This window comes from Rhinopithecus roxellana, chromosome 2 (assembly GCF_007565055.1).
Source record: "Rhinopithecus roxellana isolate Shanxi Qingling chromosome 2, ASM756505v1, whole genome shotgun sequence".
NCBI lineage: Eukaryota > Metazoa > Chordata > Mammalia > Primates > Cercopithecidae > Rhinopithecus > Rhinopithecus roxellana.
The window spans coordinates 79094197-79121402 of NC_044550.1; the positions used below are offsets into that span (position 1 = coordinate 79094197).

Below are 27206 nucleotides of genomic sequence, written 5' to 3' on the forward strand. Positions count from 1 at the left end.
TACTTAGTGAAGGTTCCGTCTGAATCTGATGTTCCTGACATCGAGGCAGGTGGATTGCCTGAGGTCAGGAGTTCGAAACCAGCCTGGTGACACCCTGTCTCTACTAAAAATACAAAATTAGCCAGGGTGTGGTGGTGTGTGCCTGTAGTCCCAGCTACTTGGGAGGCCAGGGACAGGAGAATCTCTTGAACCCAGGAGGCAGAGGTTGCAGTGAGCCGAGATCTTGCCATTGTACTCCTGCCTGGGCAACAAGAGCAAAACTCAGGGAAGAGAAGGGGAAGGGGAAGGGGAAGGGGAAGGGAAGAAAATCTGAATGTGGTGGCTCATGCCTGTAATCCCAAAACTTTGCAAGGCCAAGGCGTGCAGATCCCTTGAACCCAGGAGTTCAAGACCAGATTGAGCAAGATGTTGAAACCCTATCTCTGCAAACAAATATAAAAATTAGTTGGGCATGGTGGTGTGCATCTGTAATCCCAGCTACGTGGGAGGCTGACACAGGAGAATCACTTAAACCCAGGAGGTGGAGGTTGCAGTGAATGGAGATGGCACTAATGCACTCCAGCCTAGGCGATAGAATAACACTCCATCTCAAAAAAAAAAAAAAAAAAAAAAAAAAAAGTTTAAAGAAAGCAAAATATATGTTGTAGGAATAAATTTTCCTTTCTGTTAAACAATACTAAAAGTAAAAACTTGATTCATATTTTGAGGGAGAAATCCACAAACTTTCACATGGTGTTGAAGTAAATCAACTGACACTAGGTACAAGTAAGTGTTTGATGTTACAAGAGAATACATAAGTCACAAACATCCTGATTTGGGTCTATTTAAAAATGTGTAATTAGAATTTTGGTTATCTTAGAAAGATATCAAGTTTTCTATATGAAATCCTCTATGATATGTTCAATTGTGTGTGTCTGAATGTTACTCAAGCCCAGATTGTCCAAGATCAAAATTCTTATAGCTTTACCCTCACATTCGGTTCCATTTTGCAACTCTCTAATGAGTTTGGGATTCTCCAAACAAAAATTTCCAGTGAGTGGTAATACTTTATATCTCAATAAATATTCTTTTACTTAGATTTCCTTTCCTCTTGACATATACCAATTGAAGCTCTATATAGTTTTTCAAGTTCAACTCATTTGTGTAGGTATTTCTGGTTTTATTCTCCAAACCTTTCATCTGTCTTCAGATAGCACTATTCGCTCATAGCTATATCAGTAGTTCTCAACCCTGGCTACACATTAGGCTCACCTGGGAGGCTTTTAAAATGTACCAATCCCTGGGCCCAAGTACCAAAGGCTTTGACTTAATTTTTCTGGGGGTGATATCCTGTTATAAACAAAAGGTTTTAAAACTCCAACGGTGATTCCAGTGTGCAGCCAAGGTTGGTAACCCCTGCTCTCTATATTATTAATCTTATTGCATTATGATTATTTGTGAAACTTTTTCTCCAATTCTAGTTTTTAGCACTTTTAAGTCAGCAGCTATATCTGATTTATATGTGAATTCCAATGCCTGTGTATTTGATCTACATAATACTTATATATACAAGGCACTCCATCTCTTATTCAAGGAAAGCACAACATGTTACAGAAACATCACACAAGAAAAAACTTAATACATTACTTTGGCCTAGTAAGGCTACAAGAGAAGTAAAAATAAAATATTAGGGAGGAGAGCCAAATCAACTTGAAAAATCAGGAAATCCTAATTACAGGAGTAAAATTTTCACATGGACCATGTGTAGAATTTTAGCTTTCACAGAAAGAAATGAAAAATAGTAGAAAATTAGAACAGAATAATTTCTTGTAAAAGGAAACAGAACGAGGAAAAAGGAAAAGGTAGAAATACATGAAGCCCATCTAGGAAATAGTTTATACAGCGTTTTAGAAACAACAATAAAAGTGGGTGATGAGGGTAGACATTGGTGGGAAAATCATGGGTGCTTTGAATGCCCAATGGATAAGCATGAACTCCTCAAAGTTTCTAAGCACAAGAGTAAGGTACTCAGATACTGTGCTTTAAAAGTTCAATCTCCCTAATTAACTTATAACTTTTAATAAATATGGTTGTATGACCTGCATTGCTTTATATAAATACTATAAGCAATGTTCTTATGCTAAAACCCTTTTCATTATGTGGCCATTGTATTAATCACAAAAGAGATCACCAACGGACATAAACATAAATTATATCTTTTCTCAGATGACAGTATTTTATTGGCTTAGATGAGAAAAAAATAAATGAAGGTGAAATAGTACAATGACTGTGGTAATTCCCAAAAAACCTGGCCTAAAAGAGTTGGCTATCGGTTTTTTTTTTTTTTTTTTTTTTTTTTTTTTTTTTTTTTTTTTTTTTTTTTGGTGGGGGGCAATATCAAATGAAAGACGAGGCAAAGAAAAATTTCCTCACTTGTGATTTCATGTCCTGCAAAACGTCATTGTTTACTTTAACCTAAAGCTCAAATTACTCATTTCATATAGTCATTCTTCTATACACTGCTGTTGACTGACAAATGCAATATTTGTTGCTGAAAAAGCCTGCAGAAAAAGTATTGGCATGGTGTGACAACTCTGTAATCATTAAGTCTCGGCTCAAGTTAGCTCTTAATTTAACGGGTAGGCTGATAGTCATGCTCAACAGTATGTTGCCTCAGCAAGCAGTATTTGTCCCAAACCACTGCCCTATGGAGAATTCTTTTAAGATCCACAAAGTTCTTTTTTATGTCTTTTAAAATCTTTATTGTATTTTATCAATAAAGCAATGAAACACAAATAAAACATTTAAAGCAATCAGTGTTTGTGAGCATTGAACACACTTCTACTTTTATCTTAAAAGTAACCCAAGATATGTGTGTGTGTGTGTGTGTGTGTGTGTGTTGATATGTAACAGCCTAGTAAAAAGTGAACAAAAGTGAAGGATTCAAACATTTATGCAAATATTTAAACCTTAAGAAATATTAGTTAGAGTCTAACCATAGAACTCAACAGTTGTCTTTGACAGAAATATATTTTATAAAATTATAGGGTTAGGTTCCATATTTCACATACTGATGCTTTATATGCTCAGCTGGATTCTGACTGCCCTGTGGGCAGTTTTGAGTCTTCTAATTGAGTTATACACTTTAAAATTTAATTGAGGAAAAAAATAGATTAAGTGAACTCTCAACTCTCAAGGCTGAGACATAGTTCCAGACAAGATGGAGTAAATGCAATCTATTTTATTTCCCCTGTTAATCACCATGAAACATTCTAGATAAAACGTAGACGTCACCTATCAAAAGACTCTAAAAGGTAGACTAAAAAGGTATATTGGTTAAGGACCTCGGGACTTAAGGAATGATAGGACAGTGAGTTCTATGGGATTTTTTTTTGCCTCCTATAATGTCCCAAACTGGGTGCCACAGAATTTCTCAATGCAGCAAAGAACCAACAAAAAATAGCACCCAGGAAAAGCCAAAGAACCTGGAACAGGGTGGCCCAGCCATACCAACCTATTCTGGGGGTGAATACCACAAAAATGTCCTGTCCCTCCTCCACTAGAAGAATGGTACAGTAGGGAATCAGTGAGAAACACCCTCTATCCCCACTCGATTCCATGGGCAAAACCCTGTCTTCCACCCATACCTCCACTTCAGTAGGCACGGCATTCCTTCCCCCATGGAGCCTGTGGTGTGAATTAACTTCCAACTCCCATAAAGTAAACAGGAGTTGCCTCTCCCCTGGAGAGCCCATGGTTGAAACTTTGACTTTCACTCCCAACTGCAATAATATTTGCGAGAAGGGTGTGAGTATTAATGGGTAACCTGAGGGAGTTTCTTTGTAGTGATGAAACAGTTCTATATGATGTTTATAATAGTGATGGTTACTCTAATCTACCCACACAATATAATTTTATAAAACTATAAACCTTTACCCACCAAAAGCAAACAAACAAAAATGAACAAAAAAATAGAAAAATCAGAGTAAGAACCATAACAGAGTAAATATTGTACCGAAGTCAATTCCATAAAAGGAAAATAGAAAAATATATGTGTATTGGTAGTTTATATATTTATGTGATAGTAAGTCAATTATTCAACTCTCACCTCCTTTAAATGCTTTGTTCCTAAACATCTGGGCACCAAAAAACAAATTTTATATTTGACAAATGTGATAAAACTTTAAAAAATTTTCTGGTTTTGGCACTCAAACCGATTTTCTAATACTATTACTAAATCAACTGTGACTGAAGAATGAGTATTTTTCCCTAACTTTCAAAATTTGGATTCTTCAACAGACACCAGGACCTACTTAAGGGTGGAGGGTGGAGGAAGGTGAGGATTGAAAAACTACCTATTAGATACTATGCTTATTACCTGGGTGGCAAAATAACCTGTACACCAAATCCCTGTAACATGCAATTTATCGTGGGGAAAACAACAAAACAAAACAAAAAACCCTGCACACATACCCTTGGAATCTAAAACCAAAAAAATTGAGATTCTTAAGACGCGTAACTATTTGAAAAGGAAAGTAGTTATTCTTCATACCTGGATAATGCACTTTATGTTTTACATGAGCATGGTCATAGACAGAGAATATTATAGGATAAGCTCAACTGATGAGACATGGGGCAGAACTATAAACTACTGCTGCAAAAGCTTTATAAGGCAATATTTAAAAGCATGTAAAAATAAAAATTGGGGAAAGAGTATAATAAAATTATAAATAACAGTGATAATACTCATGCCTTTTCCCTAAGGAACAGAACATAGAATTCTGTATTGTTGTGTCTTTTTCAAGTGGCACAATTAAATGAGCCTGAGGTCAGCATGGAAATTACTAGCAGGGTAAAAACCATAAATTAGGAGCCATATTCTCTATTCAGTATCTTTGGCTCCACAGTTAAGTTAGACTGTATTTGTAGCTAAATCTCTGAACACTTCCTTTGAGCAAGCAATAGTTGACACTAGAATATCACCCCTTAGTCATATGACTTCCCGAAAATTTTCTGCCATCACAATGCCACTCAGTAAGCAAGACACTTAGGCAATTTGTTTAATCTAATTTCTTCTCTGGTAGTTTTGAGATATTTAACAACTCTATGTTACTAAATAGGTTAAGATGTCAAGAACTATACATTGTGATGGACCAATCTTCTTTATTCTAACCTTGTATATAGACTTCCCCAAAGGGGAGATGTTATTAATGGAATCTGTGCTTTCCTCCTGTCTTTACTTACTTTCTTCTTTCTGTTTCAAATCTATGGAGTAGTTTCCGAAGACCACCATTCTTAAATCCCTGAAAATGGGCAGCTGGGGCTCCCACAGTGATGACATCGTAGAGAGCATCTGGAATAGAAACAGACAAGGAGATGAACACTTTGTAAACATTTATCTCCACCACGCTGTTTGCATTGAAGCATACCTACTGTAGGAAGTATGAGGAATTACTCTGTTTAATTTTGCAGGAATAACTATGAACTCACATCTCAAGGGGGAAAGAGGAGCTAATCAATCTTTCTAAAAGCCACCTGTGCACCTAAACAAGATATAATATTTTCCTGATTTATGACTACATCTTAATTCTATGCTACAGTGTAGAACAGTGTGTTCTCTCATTATTCTACATACTTACTGAGATAACATGTTAATTGCTCTTTTGTGCATTTTCCTTTATTGAGTTTTGCATCATTTAATTTGCAATCATGTTGAAATTCAACAATAATGAACAATCTTTCAACCAAATTTTACATAGAAAAAAAAAAAAACAAAATATTAGGCATTTTGACTCAAGGGCAGAATAGTGCTAGTGCATTTTTAAAAATCTATACAGAGTACTTTCCTGATTGTGTGTACTAATTCTTATACAACTTCAAACGGATGCTTTTGCAATTTCCTTAGGTGACATAGAAAGAATACATAAAATGTTTCTTGTTCTGTTTTCTAGTAAGACACTTTGTTTTTATAACCAAAAAATCCATACTTTTAAATTGAAACTTAATCCTTTGATCTTGAAAGCCATGAAGTTTGATACATACTAAGTTTATGACTTCAAAACATGCCATCAGTTTTACATTCTAATGCAAAGTATCCCCATAAGAAGGAAGACAGAGTGAATGGTCTCTTGTTAAACTACATTTTATTTGAGAAACCTAATTTCATAGTAGATCCTTGTCAAATTCATTTTGCTATTGACACTTTGGTTGTTCTTCAGATCTCATTTACCAGGAAAACATAAATCATTTTATTAGCTTCAGGTAAACACCATAACTTCTTCAGAGTAGTTCAATCCAGATGCATCTAAAAATTTTCTTTCAATAAAAAAAGTCTTCAAGCGAAAGATGTCAGCAGCATTCAGAAAATGCAAGATCACAAGAAAAAATACAACACAAACCAACCCATCAATAAGGCATATCATGAAAATCACTTAATAGTTAACTGTGTCCTGTTTAAAAAGTCACTAATAAACTAGAAGTCAGCTCTTCTTAAGATAGCAGAATATTAGATTTGTAAGAAATTTAAATATTTTCTAGTTCAGGGGATTTTAACCTAGGGCTAAGACACTGGTTTCAAGGTATCCAAGAATGTTTGTTAATTACATAATTACGTCTGTTCTATGTCATGGAAAGGGATCACAGCTTTCTCAAAGGGTCAGGAGATCACCCCAAAGTTACCAACATTATGTTCTAGTCCACCTTCATTTACCTGGTAAGAATCCTGAGGACCATTACAAGCTAACTGCTTTGTCCATTTATCTGATAAGAAGCCTGAGGATCATTAGAAGTTAACTGCTTTGTCTAAAACCCCAAGGATTTTACCCTCAGGGACTTCTGGCTTTGAACTCAGTAACAGAAAGTCAGGGTTTCCTGGTGGTTTAAGTTACTGATGGGAACCTGAGTGCTGGCTTTGGATTCCAGATCTGCCACTTTTTTAACTTCTCTATGTCTCAGTTTCCTCACTTATAAAATGTAGTTGAAAGTAGCTAAATGTGGTAAGCATTTAGTAAACGTTATCTATGATTATTATTCTCTGTATAAGAAACAATCGCACCAATTAAAGGTGATATAGTAACTTTTGTCTATTTCCCCATAAAAATAAACTTTTGAGTCTGAAAGGAAAAATGACGCTGGGGCTCAGTCTTCTGAATGGAATGAGTTCCCACGTTAATTGAAACGCAAAAAGACAAATTATCATGACAATGCAACAAAATATGCTGCATTTCTGCCAAAAACTGGGTGACCAGCAATACCAACAATATACAGAATGACTAAAAATATTATTCAGCCTTAAAAAAGATGGAAACTCTGCCATCTGCAACAAAATGAATGAGCCTGGAGAACAATATGCTACGTGAAATAAGCCAGTTACAGGACAAACATTCCACTTACATGAAGTATTCAAAATAGTCAACCTCATAGAAGCAGAGAATATAATGGTGACTGTCAGGAAATGGAGAGGGGGAATGCAAAGTTGCTATTCAATAGGCATAAAGTTTTAGTTATGCAAAATAAGAGACATGCTGTACAACATAGTGCCTATAGTTAATAACACTGTATTGTTTACTTAAACATGTATTAAGAGGGCATATCTCATGTTAAGTGTTCTTAAAACAACAACAACAATCAAAAGAAAAAGTCCACAAAAAAACCTTTTAGACTTGATGGGTTTGTCTGTTATCTTAATTGTGGTGACAGCTTCATGGGGGTATGCCTATGTCCAAATTCATCAAGTTGTATAAATATATGCAGGTTTTTGTAAGTCAATTTTACTTCAACAAAGCTGTTTTATAAAAAATGTAGACATATATTCCACTAAGCCTAAACTAAATGTATTCTTACTTCAACTTCTCCCAAAACATTGCCAGTAGCCTCTCCAGAACTACCCAATAAGAAGGGAAGGAAAAGGGAGAGAAAATCTGAATAGAGACAGAACTCTGAATTAATGAAAGTTTAAATAACTAACTTTTGCCAAATTTGCAAAAACATTTGTCCATAAGCATGTTTATAATTCCTTGTAGTGTCTTATAAGAGGCCTATGCAAGTGGCAGGCCCTGACACTTCAGCTGTTTCAGCTTTACGGTGAATCTGTGTCTTCAATTCATCCATAATTTCATCATCCTCCAAAGTGACTCTCTGGGAACAGAAAGAGTCTCTATTCATCCACCTCCCTGCTCATGAGAATTCTAGACATCTATGAAGAAACCAAGACATTTTGAAATAGCAGGAAAAGAAGAAGCATGGTGTTTGAATGGTCTCCTCCTCTCATAACAAAGAACTGATTGTTTATTTTTAAATCTAAATGAAGGAGTTTGTGTTTCTATAGAACCATCTATATTGTAACTCCTAAGTTATGAACAAGCTGTTCTGTAAAGTTCTGATGTTTTCTTTTAATTCTATTTTCTATTTATGAACTCATCCCTTTCAAGGTTTTCACACCATATTTTTACCAAGGACTATGAAATCTCTTGACTAGTTCTGACCTCTTCCAAACAAAATAATCCAATTCCTGACAGCTTTATGGGCAAGTCTGAGTTTCAAAACCTATTCAGCTTAACATGTTCCAACTCTTGACCCTAACTGGCTCTTCCTTCCTGGTTCCCTGTGACAAATACAGACAACACATTCCTTTAAGCCTCCAAGAGTAGAGTCCTCAAGATCATGTTCAACTCCTCTCCTTCCCTCATCATTATATCTCACCAGTTCTAACAACTCTGTTACAAAATCTTAATTCTTTTTGTTCATGTTACTTATCTTTATCTTAGTGCTTACCTTCCTCATTTCTTGTCAGGATGACTACTGTCTCTTAACGTTAGCCTCTCTGCATCCACAATGCAGTAGTTCACTTTTATATGAGTGGCCAGTCGGTTACTCTGACACACAGCCTTCAATACTTAATTCCTCCTTATAAATGTTCATAGTAGAACATTAAAACATCTCAAGGTCATATTTAGGTCATCTATGACCTGGGTCCAATTCTTCCTTGGTCACATCATCCAGTGGATTATAAGCACCATGAAAGTGAAAATTATTGTAATCCCAGCACTTTGGGAGGCCGAGGAGGGCAGATCAATTGAGGCTAGGAGTTTGAGACCAGGCTGGCCAACATGGTGAAACCCTGTCTCTGCTAAAAATCCAAATATTTAGCTAGGAGTGGTGGCAGCCAGCTATAATCCCAGCTACTGGGGAGGCTGAGGCAGCAGAATCACATGAACCTGGGAGGCACAGGTTGCAGTGAGCCGAGATCATGCCATTGCACTGCAGCCTGGGCAATAAGAGTGAAACTCCATCGGAAAGGAAAGGAAAGGAAAGGAGAGGAAAGGAAAGGAAAAAGGAAAAAGGAAAAGGAAAGGGAAAGGGAAAGGGAAAAGGAAAGGAAGAAGGAAGGAAAGAATGAGGGAGGGAGGGAAGGAGGGAAGGAGGGAGGGAGAGAGGGAGGGAGGGAGGGAGGGAAGGAAGGAAGGAAGGAAGGAAGGAAGGAAGGAAGGAAGGAAGGAAGGAAGGAAGGAAGGAAGGAAAGGAAGGAAGGAAGGAGAAAATTATTGTAGTCACTTTCAAGAGTATATCCTCAATGCTTGGCACACAGGAGGTACTCCTCATTTATAGCATGATTGTTATCCAGTTACAACAGCAGTTCCACATTTCTTGAAGTCTTTACATCTTCGTCTTTGTGTTCTCTGACTTGGATATTTTTCCATCCCAACCTCCCTTCCATTTCTTTGCTACTGAAATTCCACTGCTCTTTTGCAATCAAACTCAATTATCACCTTCTCTTTGAAGTCTTTCTGAATATTCCAGTCAGAATAATAATTTTTATCTATACTTCCACATTGCTTTGTCTTTACCTTGAAGATGTAATTCCTTATGATAGTTTCTGTATTCAAATAAAATAATGAATATGGTCATAAAATTGTTACAATTGCCTTAAGACTCATATTCTTCACTGGATATATGTTATTTGTGGATACGAATTGTATTTAATAAACAACAACAATGTTAATAATAATGATGGTGACAATATAGTAAGAGCACAATAAAAGTTCCTAAATGAATGAATAATTATGACAACAGTTGGCATTTACTCAGTGCATACCTGAACCCTTACTTTAGTAGGTACTCTATTTTCAGGATCTCATTTAATTTTCAAAATAATACTATAAGATAAATATAGTTTCCTCAACTTTATAGATAATAAAACAGATTCTCCACGAGATTAAATAATGTGTCTAGTCTTAATGCTAGTAAGTTTTGGATCTGATATATTTTCCAAAGTCTGATTCACTAAACAAAAAAACTTACACTATAAACAACCTTCAATGTCTTAGTCACGCTGAGATTCTTCCATTAGCTGCAGCAACAGTGAGCATACACTGGATGCTCAATAAATGTGATTTGTGTTAACATTCTAGATGTTTGTTTCTAAAATAGAGATGTTTTTGTGATCACATCAAAAAGAAGATTAAACATTTATTGTTAATTGTGGTCTCAGAGGGCAAACAAAAGTTTGTAATTTATAAAAATAAAAAAGTGATTAAACTGACCCGACCTATATTATCCTAATCTTTATTCATTCACTAAACAAACACCCACGGAACACACATTATTTTCAAGAGTGACCCTAATTTCCCGTGAATATTTAAAATTAAGGATCAAAAATCTCTGTATTAGAATTGATGCAATTCTTGTTTATCAAACATACAGAGGTTTCAGCATGATTTACTACAACAGCAACTAGGTATACACTTAAATTATAAGCAAAATTAATTTTCATCTTAATTACCTTTCTCATCCAGGTATCGTTTCTATTTTTGCTATAGTTTTCATTTGTTCTTTTTTTCATTCTTATAATACTTATTTTTTCTTAAGCTTTCCTTTTCCAGCTTTCTCCCATGTTTTTTTTCCCCTATTTTTACTTAAAAAAAAAAAAAAAAACACTTCCACAATCTTATGTCATATCCACAATTCCCTTTTCTTACCACTCTGTTCATTTCCTTGTTCTCATCTTTGGCTTCCTTCCCTGTGTTCCCTGTAGGATTCCTTCGCTTCAGAGGGTCAATGTCTTATTTATAATCCCTTGAATTACTTACAGTTTGTGAACTCTTTTCCAATTTCTCATCTATTTATTTTAGTATCTTTCTCACTTTTTTATTTTATAAGTTCATAATATAGGCAAACATCAAGTGGCTGCAAGATAAATAAGTGTAAATATTCTGAGGGAAAACAGTATATTTGGCTTTTATCATATTTATGATTCATATTCCTAACTCAAGATAATTCATGGAGAGATATTCTACATATTCTGTTAAGATGTCAGAATATGGAAAGTAAATGACACAATTAATTAAATGCCTTTTCTTTAATCCTGTTCCAATTCTCACATTCTCCTAAGGCTCTTCCCATTACCTAAACTGCCCTTCTCTCTTTCATTTTTCTGTTCTTTATACTTGTAAATTTCATAGTTAGGCCTTGTTGCTAAGTTAGTTCCTACACAGAGATCTTTGTGTAATGTATCCAGCTAGAAATACTTACTTCTTCCTCTTTCCTATCATAGTGCTAAATTCATATCTTTATCAGAGTATTACTTTTCATATTGCATAAAATAATTTTGATAGTTAATTTACTTTCTTCTCTAGGCTTCACACAATGTAAAATATGGCATTGTGCATTTAATGTCTTTTTCTTCAAATGGAAATCATTGTAAGCTGTAGGTGTTCAAAAATGTCGATAAATAAATAAATATATAAATATTTAGATGCTCAATTTGGTTTGTCTTGTTTGTCGTTAGATCATACAGGGAATTAATATTCTTAACTGATGAATAAAATATTTATATACACTGTCAATAAAAACATTAGAATCTGGCTACACATGCACACACACACACAGATGTACATATACACACACATCTCAGAAATATGTGTGTATATATGTATATATATTTTCTGGATTATAGTCTATAAACGATCAAAGAGCTTATAACTAAATTGCTATCAATATTTCCATGGAATTTGAATTAACTTTTAATATGCTGTCCAAAACAGGAAGGAATATAGAATTCCTTTAAGGAGATGTATTCAGGTTGGTTTTTCCACTCACACATTTTTTCTCTTCTAGGATCCTGTCTTTCATTCAGCTGTCAGGTCTTCTCAAGCTCCTCCAATCTATAAGAGTTCCTCAGTCTTTCATTGTCTCTCATAATCTTGACATTTTTGAAGAGTACTGATCAGTTACTTTGTAGAATGTTCCTCAGCCTGGGTTTCTCTTACAGTTTGTCATTAGACTGAGGTCCTGCAATATGGAGCAGAATGCTACAGAAGTGATGTGCCCTTCTCAGAGCATCATATCAGTGTATGTTTCTGTACTACTTTGAGGCTAACCTTGATGCATTGGGGTACCTGCCACTACTGACAGTTAATTCTCCCCTGGAAAGTTAGTAAAAATCTGGGGGGACATACTTGGAGACTATGCAAATATCCTTTTTCTGCTTAAACTTTCACTCATTAATTTTTACATTCATTGATGGATCTTAATTGTTACTGATATATCTGAATAGTAATTTTTTGTTTCATTCTTCTCACATTATTAATCGGAATTCTTCTGAAAGGCATGATTGACTCTTCTCCTCCATTCATTTACTTATTCTGTTGTCTATTAATATTAATATAGGCTCATGGGAATTTTTTATTTGGTTAATGACTCAGTAATATCTTTTCACTGTTCAAGTTGTGCCAGCTTTGTGTTTTGGGAGCTCCTTAAGGTTGGTTATTGTGCCCTTTATATATAACTATTCTATTAAGAACATTTTTTTTTAACACGTCACTACTTTCCAGAGCCACAAGACGCTCCAGAATCATCTTGTATTTTCCCTGACTCAGCCCTGCAATCAACCAGCTTTCCAATAAACCTTGATCCTTTTTATTAGGGAATAGTGTTTAGAAATCAAGCACTGAGGACTAGTTATGCTCACTGCTACTATGGTGTCACTGTTTTCCCTTTCAGTAGCTAGGACTAGAAAACATATACTAATTGTGTATACATACGTCCATATTTATTTCCTTATCTGCCTCTATTCTTTATTTCTCATTCCTTTTATTATCACTTTTATAATTTTATTGATCATTTATTATCACTTAACACAATGAAAGTAAGTTAAAAATAAAGCAGTCTGGGGATAAGAAATTCTAAGACAGTTATATTGATAGGCAACAAAACAATCAGGATTCGAAAAAATATAAGCAGACTTATGTGTTCTCAAATGTGAAAGTACTAGAGAGCTAAAATAGGGGAAAAGTCCCCAAACATTCTTCAGTTCTGAACTTCATAGAACAAATTTCAAATTGACAAACTCTCACAGCTAGCAGAAGTGTAGCACCTTATCTAACTTCTAGAAAGGCATTTTCAACCTATGATATTCCATTGCTATCTTCTCCACAAAGACACTAGATATGGTTTATGTCTAGCTACTTATAAAGCAAACAAAGCCTCCCTCTCTTTGTATTTCCTCTATTGCATTCTGATTCTACCTATCTTGATCAGAACCACTCCTCAAAAAGCTTGAATCTTTGTGTGCATATTTTACAGAAGTCCAAAGAGTTTGGCTTTAAATAGCATTTGTATACTTCAGGTCTTCAAAAAACTGGTTTTAAGTTTTAAACTTTTAACTTTGATAGCCAAAGAGTGACTTTGAAGGAAACAATTGGAAAGTAGCTGCTGAATGTTATTCTCAGAACTGACATGAATTTAAGCCAAGAGAAACAGTTTTGTTCTCCAGCTACGCGTATGTTAGGTCTGTCACATGGTCTGAAATAACATTATGTACAGTTGTGTAATCCTTAACTGTAATTGAGATATTTCCCCTCACATTTAAAACTAGTCACTCAAATTGTTAAAATATCAATACTTCTCATGAAAATTACAAATTTATTATCTTAGGTAGTCTTCTTAATATTTCGCAATTGTCATTTGATGATTATCAGCTACCAGTATCTCAATGTGAAACAGCTAGGTTTATCTCCTTTGCCCCCTTCAGCCTTGAATTTCACTTGGAACTACTACAAAATAGTAGACTGATCTATGTGTACCATGTGATTTATTTCCTGGTCTCTTCAGTCGATGAAGAATGGTATACACTTAAAGTACCATGTTCATTCTTAGCTGCGGCAGTTGTATTCCTTTAAATTTAGAATTAACTGCAATTGACTGTTTTCCTCCAAAGAGAAAAAAATGTACAAGAAAAAAATAACCTATAAGAAAACAAAATTAAAATTCTAAGGTAACGATACCTATAAGAAAACAAAATTAAAATTCTAAGGTAACAATTTGATTGGTAAAATCTGTATTATCATTTTAAAAATCTTTTTATTGTACCCTGCTCTTTATGATTTTTTGAACAGCTTTTACCATGGCCATATCCTGTTCTTTATGTATCTTTGTGATTTGAATAGCCCTTAGCTGTGTAATAAAGGTCTTCAAATTTTTGGTATCAAGAGACAGTTATAAAAATCTAAGTGGGAATTTTTTATAGAAAATTTAAGAAAAAAATACGTTTTTTTTTTTTTTTCATCTAAATGTGTCTTCCTTTTTGGACATTTTATAGTGTCTCAAAAATTGTCTTTGGCTTTGTGAAAATTGCATAGTATCCAAAGTAATAGATAAAAAGTAATAGAGAAGTAGAATTTAAGTTGTTGAGTCTTGTAAAGCTAAAGACACCGGATTGGTTTGAGATTTAACAATAGGGCTGCCTTGTAGCCTTTTAAAAGCCATTTAATAATAGAAATGAGATAATAACTCTATTTTTCCCAGAAAATCTTTCTAAAATTTCTACAACTATAAAATAGTGCTAATGTCAAAAATGAAGACAGGCTGACCTCATATCAAGCAACAACTTAAATATAATCCCCGATTTCAAAATGGCATGTAATATGCCTTTGACAGGAATTGCAAGTCTTTAGGGATTTTTAAGGGAAATCTGTTTCAAAATAGTCCAAGCAATTTGACATCGTTATTAAATATATCTAACGTAATTATGCTTCACTGATGAGGTGATACTCTCAAATTCTTGAGATACAGAAATCAGAGAGCTCTAGAAGCTCCTCTCTTTTGCTCCTTCTTTCTATGCAGAGATTATAAAATGAAAGGCCAAAGAGGTTAGCTGACTCCTCCACAGTTAACACAGTAAATATTGGCTACTGTTCGACCTGATTTCAACTGCAGCTTTATGATATAAAATCATTTTTTAAACATATTTTAGTTAAGCTTCTTTTCATACCAATTTACAGAATCCCACTTGAGATATCTGAAAAACAACAAACAAAAACAATGAGAGTGGGCGGGGCTGTGCTTGACAGGTGTATTTCACTCATGCAAACTAAGGGCAAGCCCATTCATTCCCTGTGGGCTCAAATCAGGAACTGAAAAGCCATGAGAGACTGTCTCTGCCTTTCCTGTCTTTTTGTGGTCTGCCTTATTACTGTATGTCTGATTTTTCTTCCTTGATGGTTCCCTAGAACACAATTAGAGTTAAATTCGTGAGGACAGATTGTCTCTGAATCCCCAAAGAGAATACACGAGTGAAACTCCATTGATTTAGCTTGGGTGAAGTGATCACACCAGACTCTCTTTTTATTTTTTTGCACATGCTGTGTCAGGCATTGCAATCACTCAAGCAGCTATATCTAAGGGCACCAGGCTCACAAAGTAAAATCACAGCTATATAGTGTTTACAAAACACTCATGCTTACAGTTAGCTAATATATTAAAAACGCAGAGTTACATAAAGAAGGCTTTCGGTACTATAGATTACAACGGATCCATAAACTATGTCTGCTGTGAAACAAAGTAGCTGCTTTAGTTAGAATTCATTACATTTTATAGCAAAATATACTTTTCTATTGTATATCTATAACATATAAAATAAAACAGAATATTACATAACAGGAATTTATATTCCATAATATTCACAATTGATGTGCCATGAAAATAAAATTTATTATAGTATATTAGTATAAAATATTTAGTTTTTAATTTTGGGGTTTACGTTTCATTCTTGTCACTGCTGGCTAAGATCTATTGTGGTGAGTATTCTACTTGTTGCATTTAGTTTAAGTGATGAATAAGGATGAAAAACTTAATGAGTTTCAGGGCACCCTAAGTTAACTGCAGGTTATTCCATTTGTCAGTATGAGACATGACAACATTAGTTCTGCTCAGTTACTTATTTCAAGAGCTACATATTGGCCTTGTATTTAGTGACTCTGCCAGCTATTGTTTGCAAAGCTTCCTCTCCAAATATAGCAGGCTTATTAATCAAATGTGAAGACACAATTTACTAATGGTAAAAATGAAAACAAAATTAGACCACATCCAAATAGCTTGCCAGTAAAATGCCAAGGCTTAGCCCATCTTACTTGCATTATTACCTTGCAATAATCATTCAGCTAAACATTCAAATCAGTAGCCACAAATCTTAAATAAATTCAACTGCAATCCAAAATCTGTTAAATACATGTTATAAAAGAAAGTAGAATATTTGATTCACTACCATCTATGAAAACTTTTAAGTTTTTCATTTTGCAAATAACAAAATGACACTCAAAGAGGTCAAATAAGTTAAAGTCAAAGTAGTAAGTGGTAAGGACCCAAAATTTCAATGGAGTTTTCAACCTGTATTATAACATGTAGTTGGTGACCTTGTCTATATAGAGGCTACTTAATCTGAACTCCAGTTTCAACTAATAACTTTTAATATTATATAAGTATTTTTAAAACATAAGCTTGATAATTTAGCATGCTGTTATACATCCAATACAGTTCTGTGCTGTTCCCATTAATGTGGCTCTTAAGATATCTAGCCTTTTCCCATATTTTCTCTTTAGCTCTTCAAAGACCAGAACCAGTCTTTCTGCTGCTTTGTAAAAAATCTTCTTGTTTCTGGGTTGTACCCTAGACATGTAACATTATTTTTTTTTTCTGTATTGCTTGATATTTGTCATTACAAGTAAGAAATTCCTTTCAAAATCCTCTTGTGGGTTTGCTTGTACCTCCCAAGAAAGATACCTCAGAATGTGACTTTATTTGGAAATAAGGTCTTTACAGATATAATCCAGTTGAAATAAAGTCATTAAGGATGGATCCTAATCCTATATAACTGTTGTCCCTAAAGGGGACATTTGGATACAGAAACAAGACATATAGAGAGGGCAGGAGAACACCATGAGCAAGATAGAGGACTGGCATATAACATCAGCAGGCAAAGGATTACCAGCAAACCAGCACATACCAGGAAGGGAAAAGGAAGGAATACTCCATAGGTTTAAGGGGAAGCATGGCCCTGATGACATTTTGATTTCAGACATCCAGCCCCCAGAATTGTGAAAAAATAAGTTTGGCTATTTCAGCAACCCAGTTTTTGGTGCTTTTTTACAACAGCTCTAGAAAACTAATACATATCCCAAACCAAACAAGTTAGAAAATGCATGCATGCATACACTCACACACACACACACACACCTTTTGTTTGCTTTTCTAAATTTCTTTCTTTTAGTTGCCAGATTGTTTCTTTCAAGTCTTCAAATCAGAGAATCAGAAACTAAACATATTGTCCTCATCCTATTTTACTCTATTTTTCAGATGGTACCTTTGAAAACAGTACAGTACATGGTTCTTTCATTTTCAAGAAAGAAATATGAAGTAAAAGGCCACTTTGATCATAATTTCTCGTTGTTTGGTGGAGGTATTTTAAGGTTAATCAACAAACATTTGAATACATAATTAAATATGAATTCATATGTATGTGGTCCCAAACAAATCTATCTGGTTTGATGACACTGTCATCTACCCACGGCTGTAAAGCAAATTATCCTTTTCCCTCCTTGGCTTATTCCCTCAGTCAGTAAGTATTTGCATGTGATGGTTTCTCCAAAATGCATCTTTAAGTCATCTTTAATCTAAACCTGGCTATTTCCTTAGTTCAAGACTTCGCTGATTTTTAATAGGTTCTTACTTGATCAATTTTCTCCAATTTCATCAGTTCTGATAAAACAGATCCATTTTGTTCCAGTGATGCAAAATGCCACGTGTATAATAAAGCTACTATTATTTTATCATTCTATGTGTTTTACACACCCTAACTCAATCAGGAATGAGAATGAAATTGCTTGGAAAGATTAAATAGCAGACTCAGCTCATGTAAAAAGTGGTAGTGCTACAATTCAAGCCCAGGGCTATTACACTTTAAAATAATATAAACATTTTACTACATCATAAAAGCCTTTTCATTTTGGCTATTAGAAAAACATTATGTTGATTGTCAGATAGTTCTTAAGTATTTTAGTTTCTTTAACACTTGTAACGCTTTGTTTTTGGTTATTTTAAAAATCATTACCTAATGTTCTATTCAAACTACTGACAGACACTCAGTAATTAAGGAAGAACTACTGTCTACTCCATTTTGTGCTGTTATAACATAATATTATGGACTAAGTAACTTGTATTTAAAAATATAAATTATTCTCTAACAGTTCTGGAGGCTAGGAAGTCTAAGATCAAGGCACTGGTATCTGATGAAGGCCTTCTGTTGTGCTTTTAAATGGTAGAAGGTGGAAAAGCAAGAGAGAACAAATTTTGTAAATCTACAAGGCAGAAGAGCTAAAGAGGGTAAACTTGCTCCCGAAAGCTCTTTTTATCATGGCATTAATTCGCTCATAAGTGTAGAGTTCTCTTGATCCAAATGCCTCCCCTTAGGTCTCACCTCCCAACATTGTTGCACTGGGGATTAAGTTTATAACACATGATTTTCGGGGATACATTCAGACCACAGCAGTTTCTAAATGCCTTGGGCCAATCCATCTCTCTTTTTTTTCAGTTCTTCAATTTGACATAATCTGTGGTGAATAAGACCTAAATTAAAATTTCATATACTTGATCACCACATATAATAACATAATATATCAGAATAAGTATAATCACACTTAAACTTGCAAATCAGCTGATGATGTATATATGGTTGGTATGCAAACACTAGAAAATAAAGTTTAATTTTTCAGACTATAAAATTTCAGACAATTCTAAAGCAGAACTTAGATCTCACTTTCACGTTTTAAAACCACATTATTGAGGTATGATTGACATAGTAAAAGCGATATATATGTATACAACTTGATGACATTGGACATAAATATATACTCTCTAAACCATTACCACGACTTATGTCATAAGCCTATCAATCATCTCCAAAAGTTTCCTCTCTCTTTAATATTGCTATTATTATTAATGTATATGTGTCTGATAAGAACACTTAACATAAGATCTATTCCCTCAGAAATTTTAAAGTATACAATATAATACTGTGAACTATAGACACTATCCTGTACCATAACTCTCTAGGACTTACTCATCTTGCATAACTGCAACTTTGTACCCTTTGACTAATACCTCCTTTTTTCATCCTCCCCATAGCCTCTGGAAACCACCATTATACTCTCTGCTTCTACGAGTTTGACTATTTTAGATTCCTCATATAAGAAGTGTCATGTAGTATTTGTCCCTCTGTATCCTGGCTTATTTCACTTAGCATAGTATCCTCCAGGTTCATCCATGTTGTCTCACCATGGCAGGATTTTCTTCTCTATAAGACTGAATAATATTCCATTCTTTGCACATATCACAATTTATCTTTTCACCCATTGATGGACATTTTTCTGTCTTGGCTACTGTGAACAATGCTGCAATGAATGCGGGAGTGCAAACATCTCTTTGAGATTCTGATTTCAATTATTTTGGATAAATACCCAGATGTGTGAATGTTGGACCCTATGGTAGCTTTAGTTTTAGTTTTTTTAGGAACCTCCATATTTGTTTTTACCATAGTGGCTACACCAGTTTACATTTTCACTAACAGTGTACAACGGCTCTTGTGTTTTAACCTTTCTAAACCTGTAACTACTATGTTGTGACAAGGGCTACAAAACAGAGTGTCAGAATGAGAATTTAAATGTCTCTCTAAGTATGTTTGTATGCATTTTTAGGCACTTATCCTAAAGAATTTGATAACTTTGTGACCCCTAAAAGATAGGTACTAGTAGGATGAACACAGCATTAGTCTTTTAAACAGGGAAACATTTAAGAAGTAAAGGAAGCAAGAGTACCATTAACAATGGTCATAGGCATATGTAGGGACAGGGACATAATCTAGGACTTTTGCCAGCAAACTAGGGCATAAAGTCATCCTGAATTTGCATAATTGCTATAGTAATAAGTTAAGGAAAAGGGGAGATGAAAAGATATTGGAAAGTATATTTTTGATAAATGGCAAGGGATTATGTATAATGGTAATAAATATGACACCATATTGGTCACTCTGGATCATTTTCAGGTACGTTCAGAAAAACCTATATATTTCTCTTTGACAAATATTTCTTACAACTGATTACTTTTAAATACTCTACCACCTTCTACCTTACTATACTCACTTTTTTTCCCATAGAAAAGGGGGCTTCTATTGATAGTTACCAGTAAGTCAAAAAAACTTGGCGTATTAGTCGACTTTGAGGCTTTGGTTTCTCAAGACAGGAAAAATATGAGCAAATTTCGTTTTTTCTTTTTTTTTCTCTAATTCAAGTGAGCACAAGTGTTACCTATTAGCCACCGTTAATACTACTTAAGGATGCTATTACTCATTTTGCATTTTCATCTCTACCTCAATCCAGGTGCCACAATCATAAAATATTTCTCAAAAATACAGCAACAAAAATGTCATAGTCTCTTTAGCAGGATTTAGGGTCATTATGAGGTTCAATTGTTTCATTTTCAACTGTATATAATTGTTAAACTTGACTTCTGCCAACACTCAAGCTGTTCAAAGAAGTACACACTGTAACATAATTTGCCATTTTGAAAAGAATAATTTATGATGATACCTTTCAAGTGAGGGCTGTGTACCTGCATTCTTTGCAGATGTAGATTTACTGGAACAAATTCTAACGTTTTCTCTCCTTTGCTGCTGCTTGATTTGAAAGAGGACCCTGATGGAAACCAGAAATTAAACATTACTAGTAAATAATGATAAATTAATATGCATGTTAAAAGATAAACCTGACAGAAAAATGTTAAAAGAACTTCAGAAAGAAAAACATATCCTATATTTATGAGTTGCTTTTCTTCTTAGAAATTCAATATTTTAAAAAATTATCTCAATTATTCATATAATAATTCCATAAGGTAAAATAGGGTAACGTTTTCTTTGTTTTAAGATGTTAAAGTTAGAAGTAAAAGAGTTTTTTTTTTTTTTTTTTTGAGACGGAGTCTCGCTCTGCCACCCAGGCTGGAGTGCTGTGGCCGGATCTCAGCTCACTGCAAGCTCCACCTCCTGGGTTTACGCCATTCTCCTGCCTCAGCCTCCCAAGTAGCTGGGACTACAGGCGCCCTATCTACATAAAATCAGTTGATTATTTTTTTTTTTTTTCATTTCACAAGCAGGACATGCAATTCACTTTGAGTAAGTAGAGTTACTGCTTCCACACCTGTTTCCTTGCTCAGTTCTGTCAGAATGTCTTGGTACATATTCACCATTTGGTCACAGTGAGTAAGGACATTTTTTCGCAGATTGTCCCAATGTGGAGAAAGCTCACCAAGTTCTTTTATCTCTTGGTTTCTGTTAAGAGTGGAAGAGAGGAAAAATTTTACTTTTATTTTAAATCCATAGACACATAACACTTAGTCAGAGTTGTCAAGATAGTAAGAAATTTTTTTATCATAATTACTAGGAAAGTTCTATGAGCTTATTAGCTTAAATATTTTTTAAAAATTATTTTAGCACACAAAAAATATGAATAGTTTGGACCACACAAATAAAAACATATGTCAAAGGGCAAAAAATTAGAAATGTTAAATTCCCTGATGAAATTTTCACAAAGATAGTAGACTTCCTATTCTTATACACATAGGGAAGACATCAGTGAAAAAGCAAATTGTAAAACCTCTATGTAAAGATGGCTAAGATTTTAAGTTTCAACAGTACAGAATCAAAGAATGTGGGAAGGGATATCTGACCATGTGGGAAGCAAACACGAGATACTTAGGTAATTCAGTTTATATATAATACAGTTACAAATATCTCTTTAAAAAGCAAAAGCCCTGCCGGGTACCGTGGCTCATGCCTGTAATCCCAGCACTTTGGGAGTCTGAGGTGGGCGGATCACCTGAGGTCAGGAGTTCAAGACAAGCCTGGCCAACATGGTGAAACCCTGCCTCTACTAAAAATACAAAACTTAGCCAGGCGTGGTGGCACGTGCCTGTAGTCCCAGCTACTCGGGAGGCTGAGGCAGGAGAATCTCTTGAACTCAGGAGATGGAGGTTGTAGTGAGCGGAGATTGGGCCACTGCACTCCAGCCTGGGTGACAAAGCAAGACTCTCTCTCCAAAAAAAAAAAAAAGCCTGAATAACAAATAAATGGTATTGTCAGGTATGGTTTTATTGACTTCAGCTTCTGTCAAAAGGACAATGTATGAAACTACTGTATGTGTATGCGTTGTTCCCTCCTTATCAAAAAGAAGAGCTAACCATGTCATTTAGGCTTCAATTATTAATTTTTATCTAAATCTCTACCCTTTAGCCAAGTTAATTTAAATCATCAGAATGCCTTTTTAAAATTATAGTGATAAATGGTCCAATATGCTGCTTGGTTAGATCTCTTATTCATTTCTGTAACCTTTTACCAACAACATTTTCATGAGGCTAATTTAACCAGTAATAATGAAGCTTCTTTGCTATTTTGGCCATGAAACATGCTAAATACCAAGCTAATAAATTCACAAGCTGTAGAATCTTTAACATTCTGTTAAATGCAAGAATAATGGATGGTGCGCAAAAATGTGACTTGCTTTCAAATGGTTGTAGCTGTCTTTGTTTTGTTCCAGTGGGATTGCAATTTTGAATTGCTACAATTTTCATCTGAGATCTTTATAATTTTTGTGAACATTCATGTCACTCTCAACTTTTCCAAAGATTAGTATTCATGATGAAGCACTCATGGGAGAAAAAGTAATTAATCAATAGACAATAGAGTAAAAAAAAAAAAAATCATGACCAAATGAGAGACAAAGAGAAGGTTAAAGATTGGGGAGTTAACTTCTTGTTTGCACTCAAACGGCAGGATGTACAAGTTTAGGAAAAAGCAACAACCACTAAAGCAAACAAGTAATTCCAAAAGATTGATATATCCAAGTCTAGAAGAATCTGAGCAATTAGGTTGAATCTGAGATATATAGCAAGTGCAATATATCAACTTAATATGTAAAGTTTCAGCTTTGCTTTCAATGCACAGTTATAATGAAAATATTAGCTAACGATTCTTATTTAATACTAATAGATGCACCATACGGTTACAATTTGTATTGGCTCTAAATTATTATCAGAAAGAATAATTAAAGGGGAGATGACGAGGAAGGTAGAAGAGTGATAGTGAAGCCCCTGACTACATTCTGGGATACTGGGGGTGCTGTACATTCCCTTGCCTAAGATAAGTTTGGCAAAATGTAATCAGAAAAGTTTAGTATTCTGTGAGGTGTGCCTTGATACAAGCTGTGAGGACTCCATAATTTTTGTTTAAAATTTATTGCACTCTTCCATTATGCCACAATGTATAAAGAGAAGTATACTGATGAACCTGTTTGTTCTAAGCAATGACAGTAAAAATAGGTACACATTCTGAAAAGGATAAACAATGAGCATACTGTCTCTCTGCACTGAGAAAAGTTCCAGTATAGGGGAACTACATGATAAAAGTGTAATAAACCAGACAGAGTAATGAGAACATTGCAAAACAAAATGGGGCAGGGTAAGAGAGACACTGCATTTATTAAAAAATAAATGAATCAGTACATTAATTTCATTAAAGAAGAGAGGTACATTCATACATTAAAATAGATAAGGATAGAAGATAACTTGGTGCATGAAAATTGGTAAACTTTCCAATCAGGAATCCTAAAATGTCTTATTCATAAAGACATTTTACTTTGTCATTCAGTGTTCAAAAAACTTCCTGAATTAAAACCTTTGCTTGGCATCTTAATCCAGATTCTCTAGGAAGCACAGCCTGAGATTAAACAATGCCAGGTCAACCACAAGGAGGTAAAAAAAGAAGTGATACAGGGAAGAGAAGAAAGCAGCCACAAGGTGGTACATGACTGAGCTGGGCAGAACTTCACAAGAAAACGTGGCTCATTATTTGGTCATGTGAAACAAACCTAAAGAAGTCATTTGGAACCTTTGTACTTTGGAACAGTTAGTCAGAGAGAGGGACATTTATATGTCAGTTGCTTGTCATACTCTGTGTTTCATTGATAAAGATTCATCCTACAGGTCATTAAGTCCTCTGTCTTTATGATTTTATAATCTGCCCCTTTGTGTAGCCACTGGGGAAACAATATTCTAATGGAGATAGAATTTTCCTGGGTGTGTCCCTATATGACAGTTGCCAAAACTACTGTGAATTCTTCCATGGTGGTTGCTACTAGAGACACACTAATGCCTGGTCTTCACCTTGAGAGAGGCTGATATAGTAAATGATGTTAAGAGATAAGGTGACAGTGGTGGCAATATCTGAGGCTCACCATTGAACAAGTGGTCAAAAACGTGAAGACATGTTAGGATTATAAGCTTTTAATCCTTAGGATTAGGATTGAGCCAATGTAGAAAAGCACATAAACTGGGCCCAGGACAGACAACCCCATGTACAACTCAGATGTACTAGCACCATCTACTGATAACCCGATAGCATGCAAAATAAGATTCCTCATATATTTCCCAAGAGGAGAGTCTAAGTACAGTCCTTTAGAGTGACGGCAAGCTGCGATTCCCCAGAGACTTAAAAGAGTGGTAATAAATCCAGCCACAATATCCAATCCTCCAACTAGTTCTTAAGGCCTTAATTGACATTCATCACCTATGTCTTTTACCATGAATCCCAGATTTTCCCCCATACTCTACCAGCATGTCAGCTGGTCTGAGCTGCTGCTGAGTAGGGTGTTGCAGACCTAAATCATGAAGAATTAAGCCCTTAGTTTTCTTGCTCCTATGGAGTCTTGGTTGCTGTAATTTCTCCTTCCCATCAGGGCGTGGAGTACTTCTAAGTTTCAGACATATTTTGCCTCACTCAGATTCTGTGGCAGTAGCCCTATCTCCTCATGGTGGTGAGTATGGATATCTCACACCATTTTTTTGGTCTATTGTCATGAGGAACACCAGATCACATATGGAACCAATCACAGCTTCCACTTAAGTGGGATTCTAATTGTGTCCCCTGACAGAACAGCACTGCTCCCCTGACTCCACCACAAGAACCAGGATTCTAACTGGCAAAGTATAAAGTTGTAGGGAAAGGTAGTGCAAATACCACAAGCAGATCACTGCTATTGATTACAGGAAGGGCCTACCCTTAGTCTCAGGACTGTGGGTCCTGGGTATGATAAATACAGCATTCTATATTAGCAATTGGTTTGGCATATTTCCCAATCCTAAAAGGCGGTATCTCGATTCTAAGGTTTTTCCTCATGCTGGTGTCTTGGCTGAACTTTTCATGATTAATATTATTTCACTGTACCATCAGGCCTGTCGCTGTTGGGTGATGAAACACATTATGACCATAAGCTCACTGTTGTGCCTTCTTTGATACAGCAGCAAATGTCCCTTAGTAGAAGCAATATTATATGGGGCACCCTATCATTGGATCAGTCATTCTTAGGCTATCAGATGTGGGTGCCAGTGAAAGCACTGTGAGTGGAAAGACAAACACATATCTAGACCATAATTCACCCACTTAGGACAAATTGCTGCCTGCTCCAAAGTGGAAAGGATGCAACTTAATTTGCCTGCCACCCAACAGATGTTGGGTCTCTATCATACCCTGGAGGAATGGTACCATCTTAGTGGCTCATTGTCAGTCTGTTTCTGGCATTTGATAGTTAGAAGTAACAATAGCTATATTAGCTTTGGAAAGAGAGGCCATGTCTTGGGTCCATGCATTTTCCCTGCCTCTGTCACTAAGATCTAAGTCCAACCACAATAGATCATTCTCTTCATGGGTCTATTGCACAAACTCTGGAGTAACTGAGAAAGGAGGCTGGCTAATATCCACTAGACACGTGACAATGTCCACCTGGTAGTAGAAAGCTTCCTCTGCAGTATTTACAGTCTGATAGCATGATTTTGATTGTGTTCACTCCTAAAGCCCCATCTACATGTCTCTTGTTCATATTCCTTGTATTTGATTTTCTAGTCTTATTTCTTTCAGGCTCATCAGATTATTAATTCTGCCAAAGCTCAGTGTACATCTGCACCTCAGGTTACCTCCTTCTCTACATGAAGGGAACACCAAGTAAATGCTTTGCTGATCTTTCCACTGGGTAAATTTCCTTCATTATTGACCGTGAAGTCCACCCAACATGTCAGGCTGACCCATTTTTATACCAGCGCAAGTTCTTTCCTTCTCCATGAGATAGTCATAGGGAACTCTCGAGGGTGTGAGTTGAGTACATGTATGTTGAATGTACTCTCTAGAGTATATTCGGGAAGTCTAAAGGTCTGTACTGACACTTTCCTATTTGCTTTTCCTAAAGATTCCACATAACAGAGTTGTTTCTCACTACAGACACTTTCAGCCCCATTGGCTCTCCTTGGTCACCCCAGGATTTATAATATAGTCTGAATCTTCTGGGATGTCCTTCTTGAATGGGCCCCACTTGTCACATTCTGCTGTTTAACTCAATGGTTTAACATATATTTATAAAGGGGTTGATTAGCAGTTAGTTAAGCACTAGACAATAGGTCTTAATGATATATGTGAATCAGAAATATAGTTCAAAGCACATCAATTCTTTTTTTCTTTTCTGAGATGGAATCTTGCTCGGCTGCCCAGGTTGAAGTACAGCAGCATGATCTCAGCTCACTGCAACCTCCGCCTCCCTGGTTCCAGTGATTCTCCTGCCTCAGCCTTCCAAGTAGCTGGGACTACAGGCACCTGCAATCATGCCCTGCTAATCTTCATATTTTTAGTACAGATGAGGTTTCACCATGTTAGTCAGTCTGGTCTCGAACTTCTGACCTCAGGTGATCCACCCATCTCAGCTTCCCGAAGTGCTGGGATTACAGGCGTGAGTCACCGTGCCCGGCTCAGTGGGTTAATTACTTGCATAGATGAAAAAAAGACCTTTATTGTGTATGTACACATATGT

General features: G+C 35.4%; 1 protein-coding gene across 4 annotated transcripts in view; it reads right to left on the reverse strand.

Moving 5' to 3' along the window:
* Window positions 1-27206, reverse strand: part of INPP4B (inositol polyphosphate-4-phosphatase type II B) — an 855326-nt gene that overhangs the window by 164987 nt on the left and 663133 nt on the right. For all 4 annotated transcript variants that reach the window (XM_030917305.1, XM_030917308.1, XM_030917317.1 and 1 more), the window contains 3 exons: window positions 21498-21628; window positions 20895-20999; window positions 5224-5332 (listed from right to left, as the gene is read on the reverse strand). In XM_030917305.1, the coding sequence (XP_030773165.1) occupies window positions 5224-5332; window positions 20895-20999; window positions 21498-21628 (345 nt within the window). The remainder of the gene's footprint in view (window positions 1-5223; window positions 5333-20894; window positions 21000-21497; window positions 21629-27206) is intronic.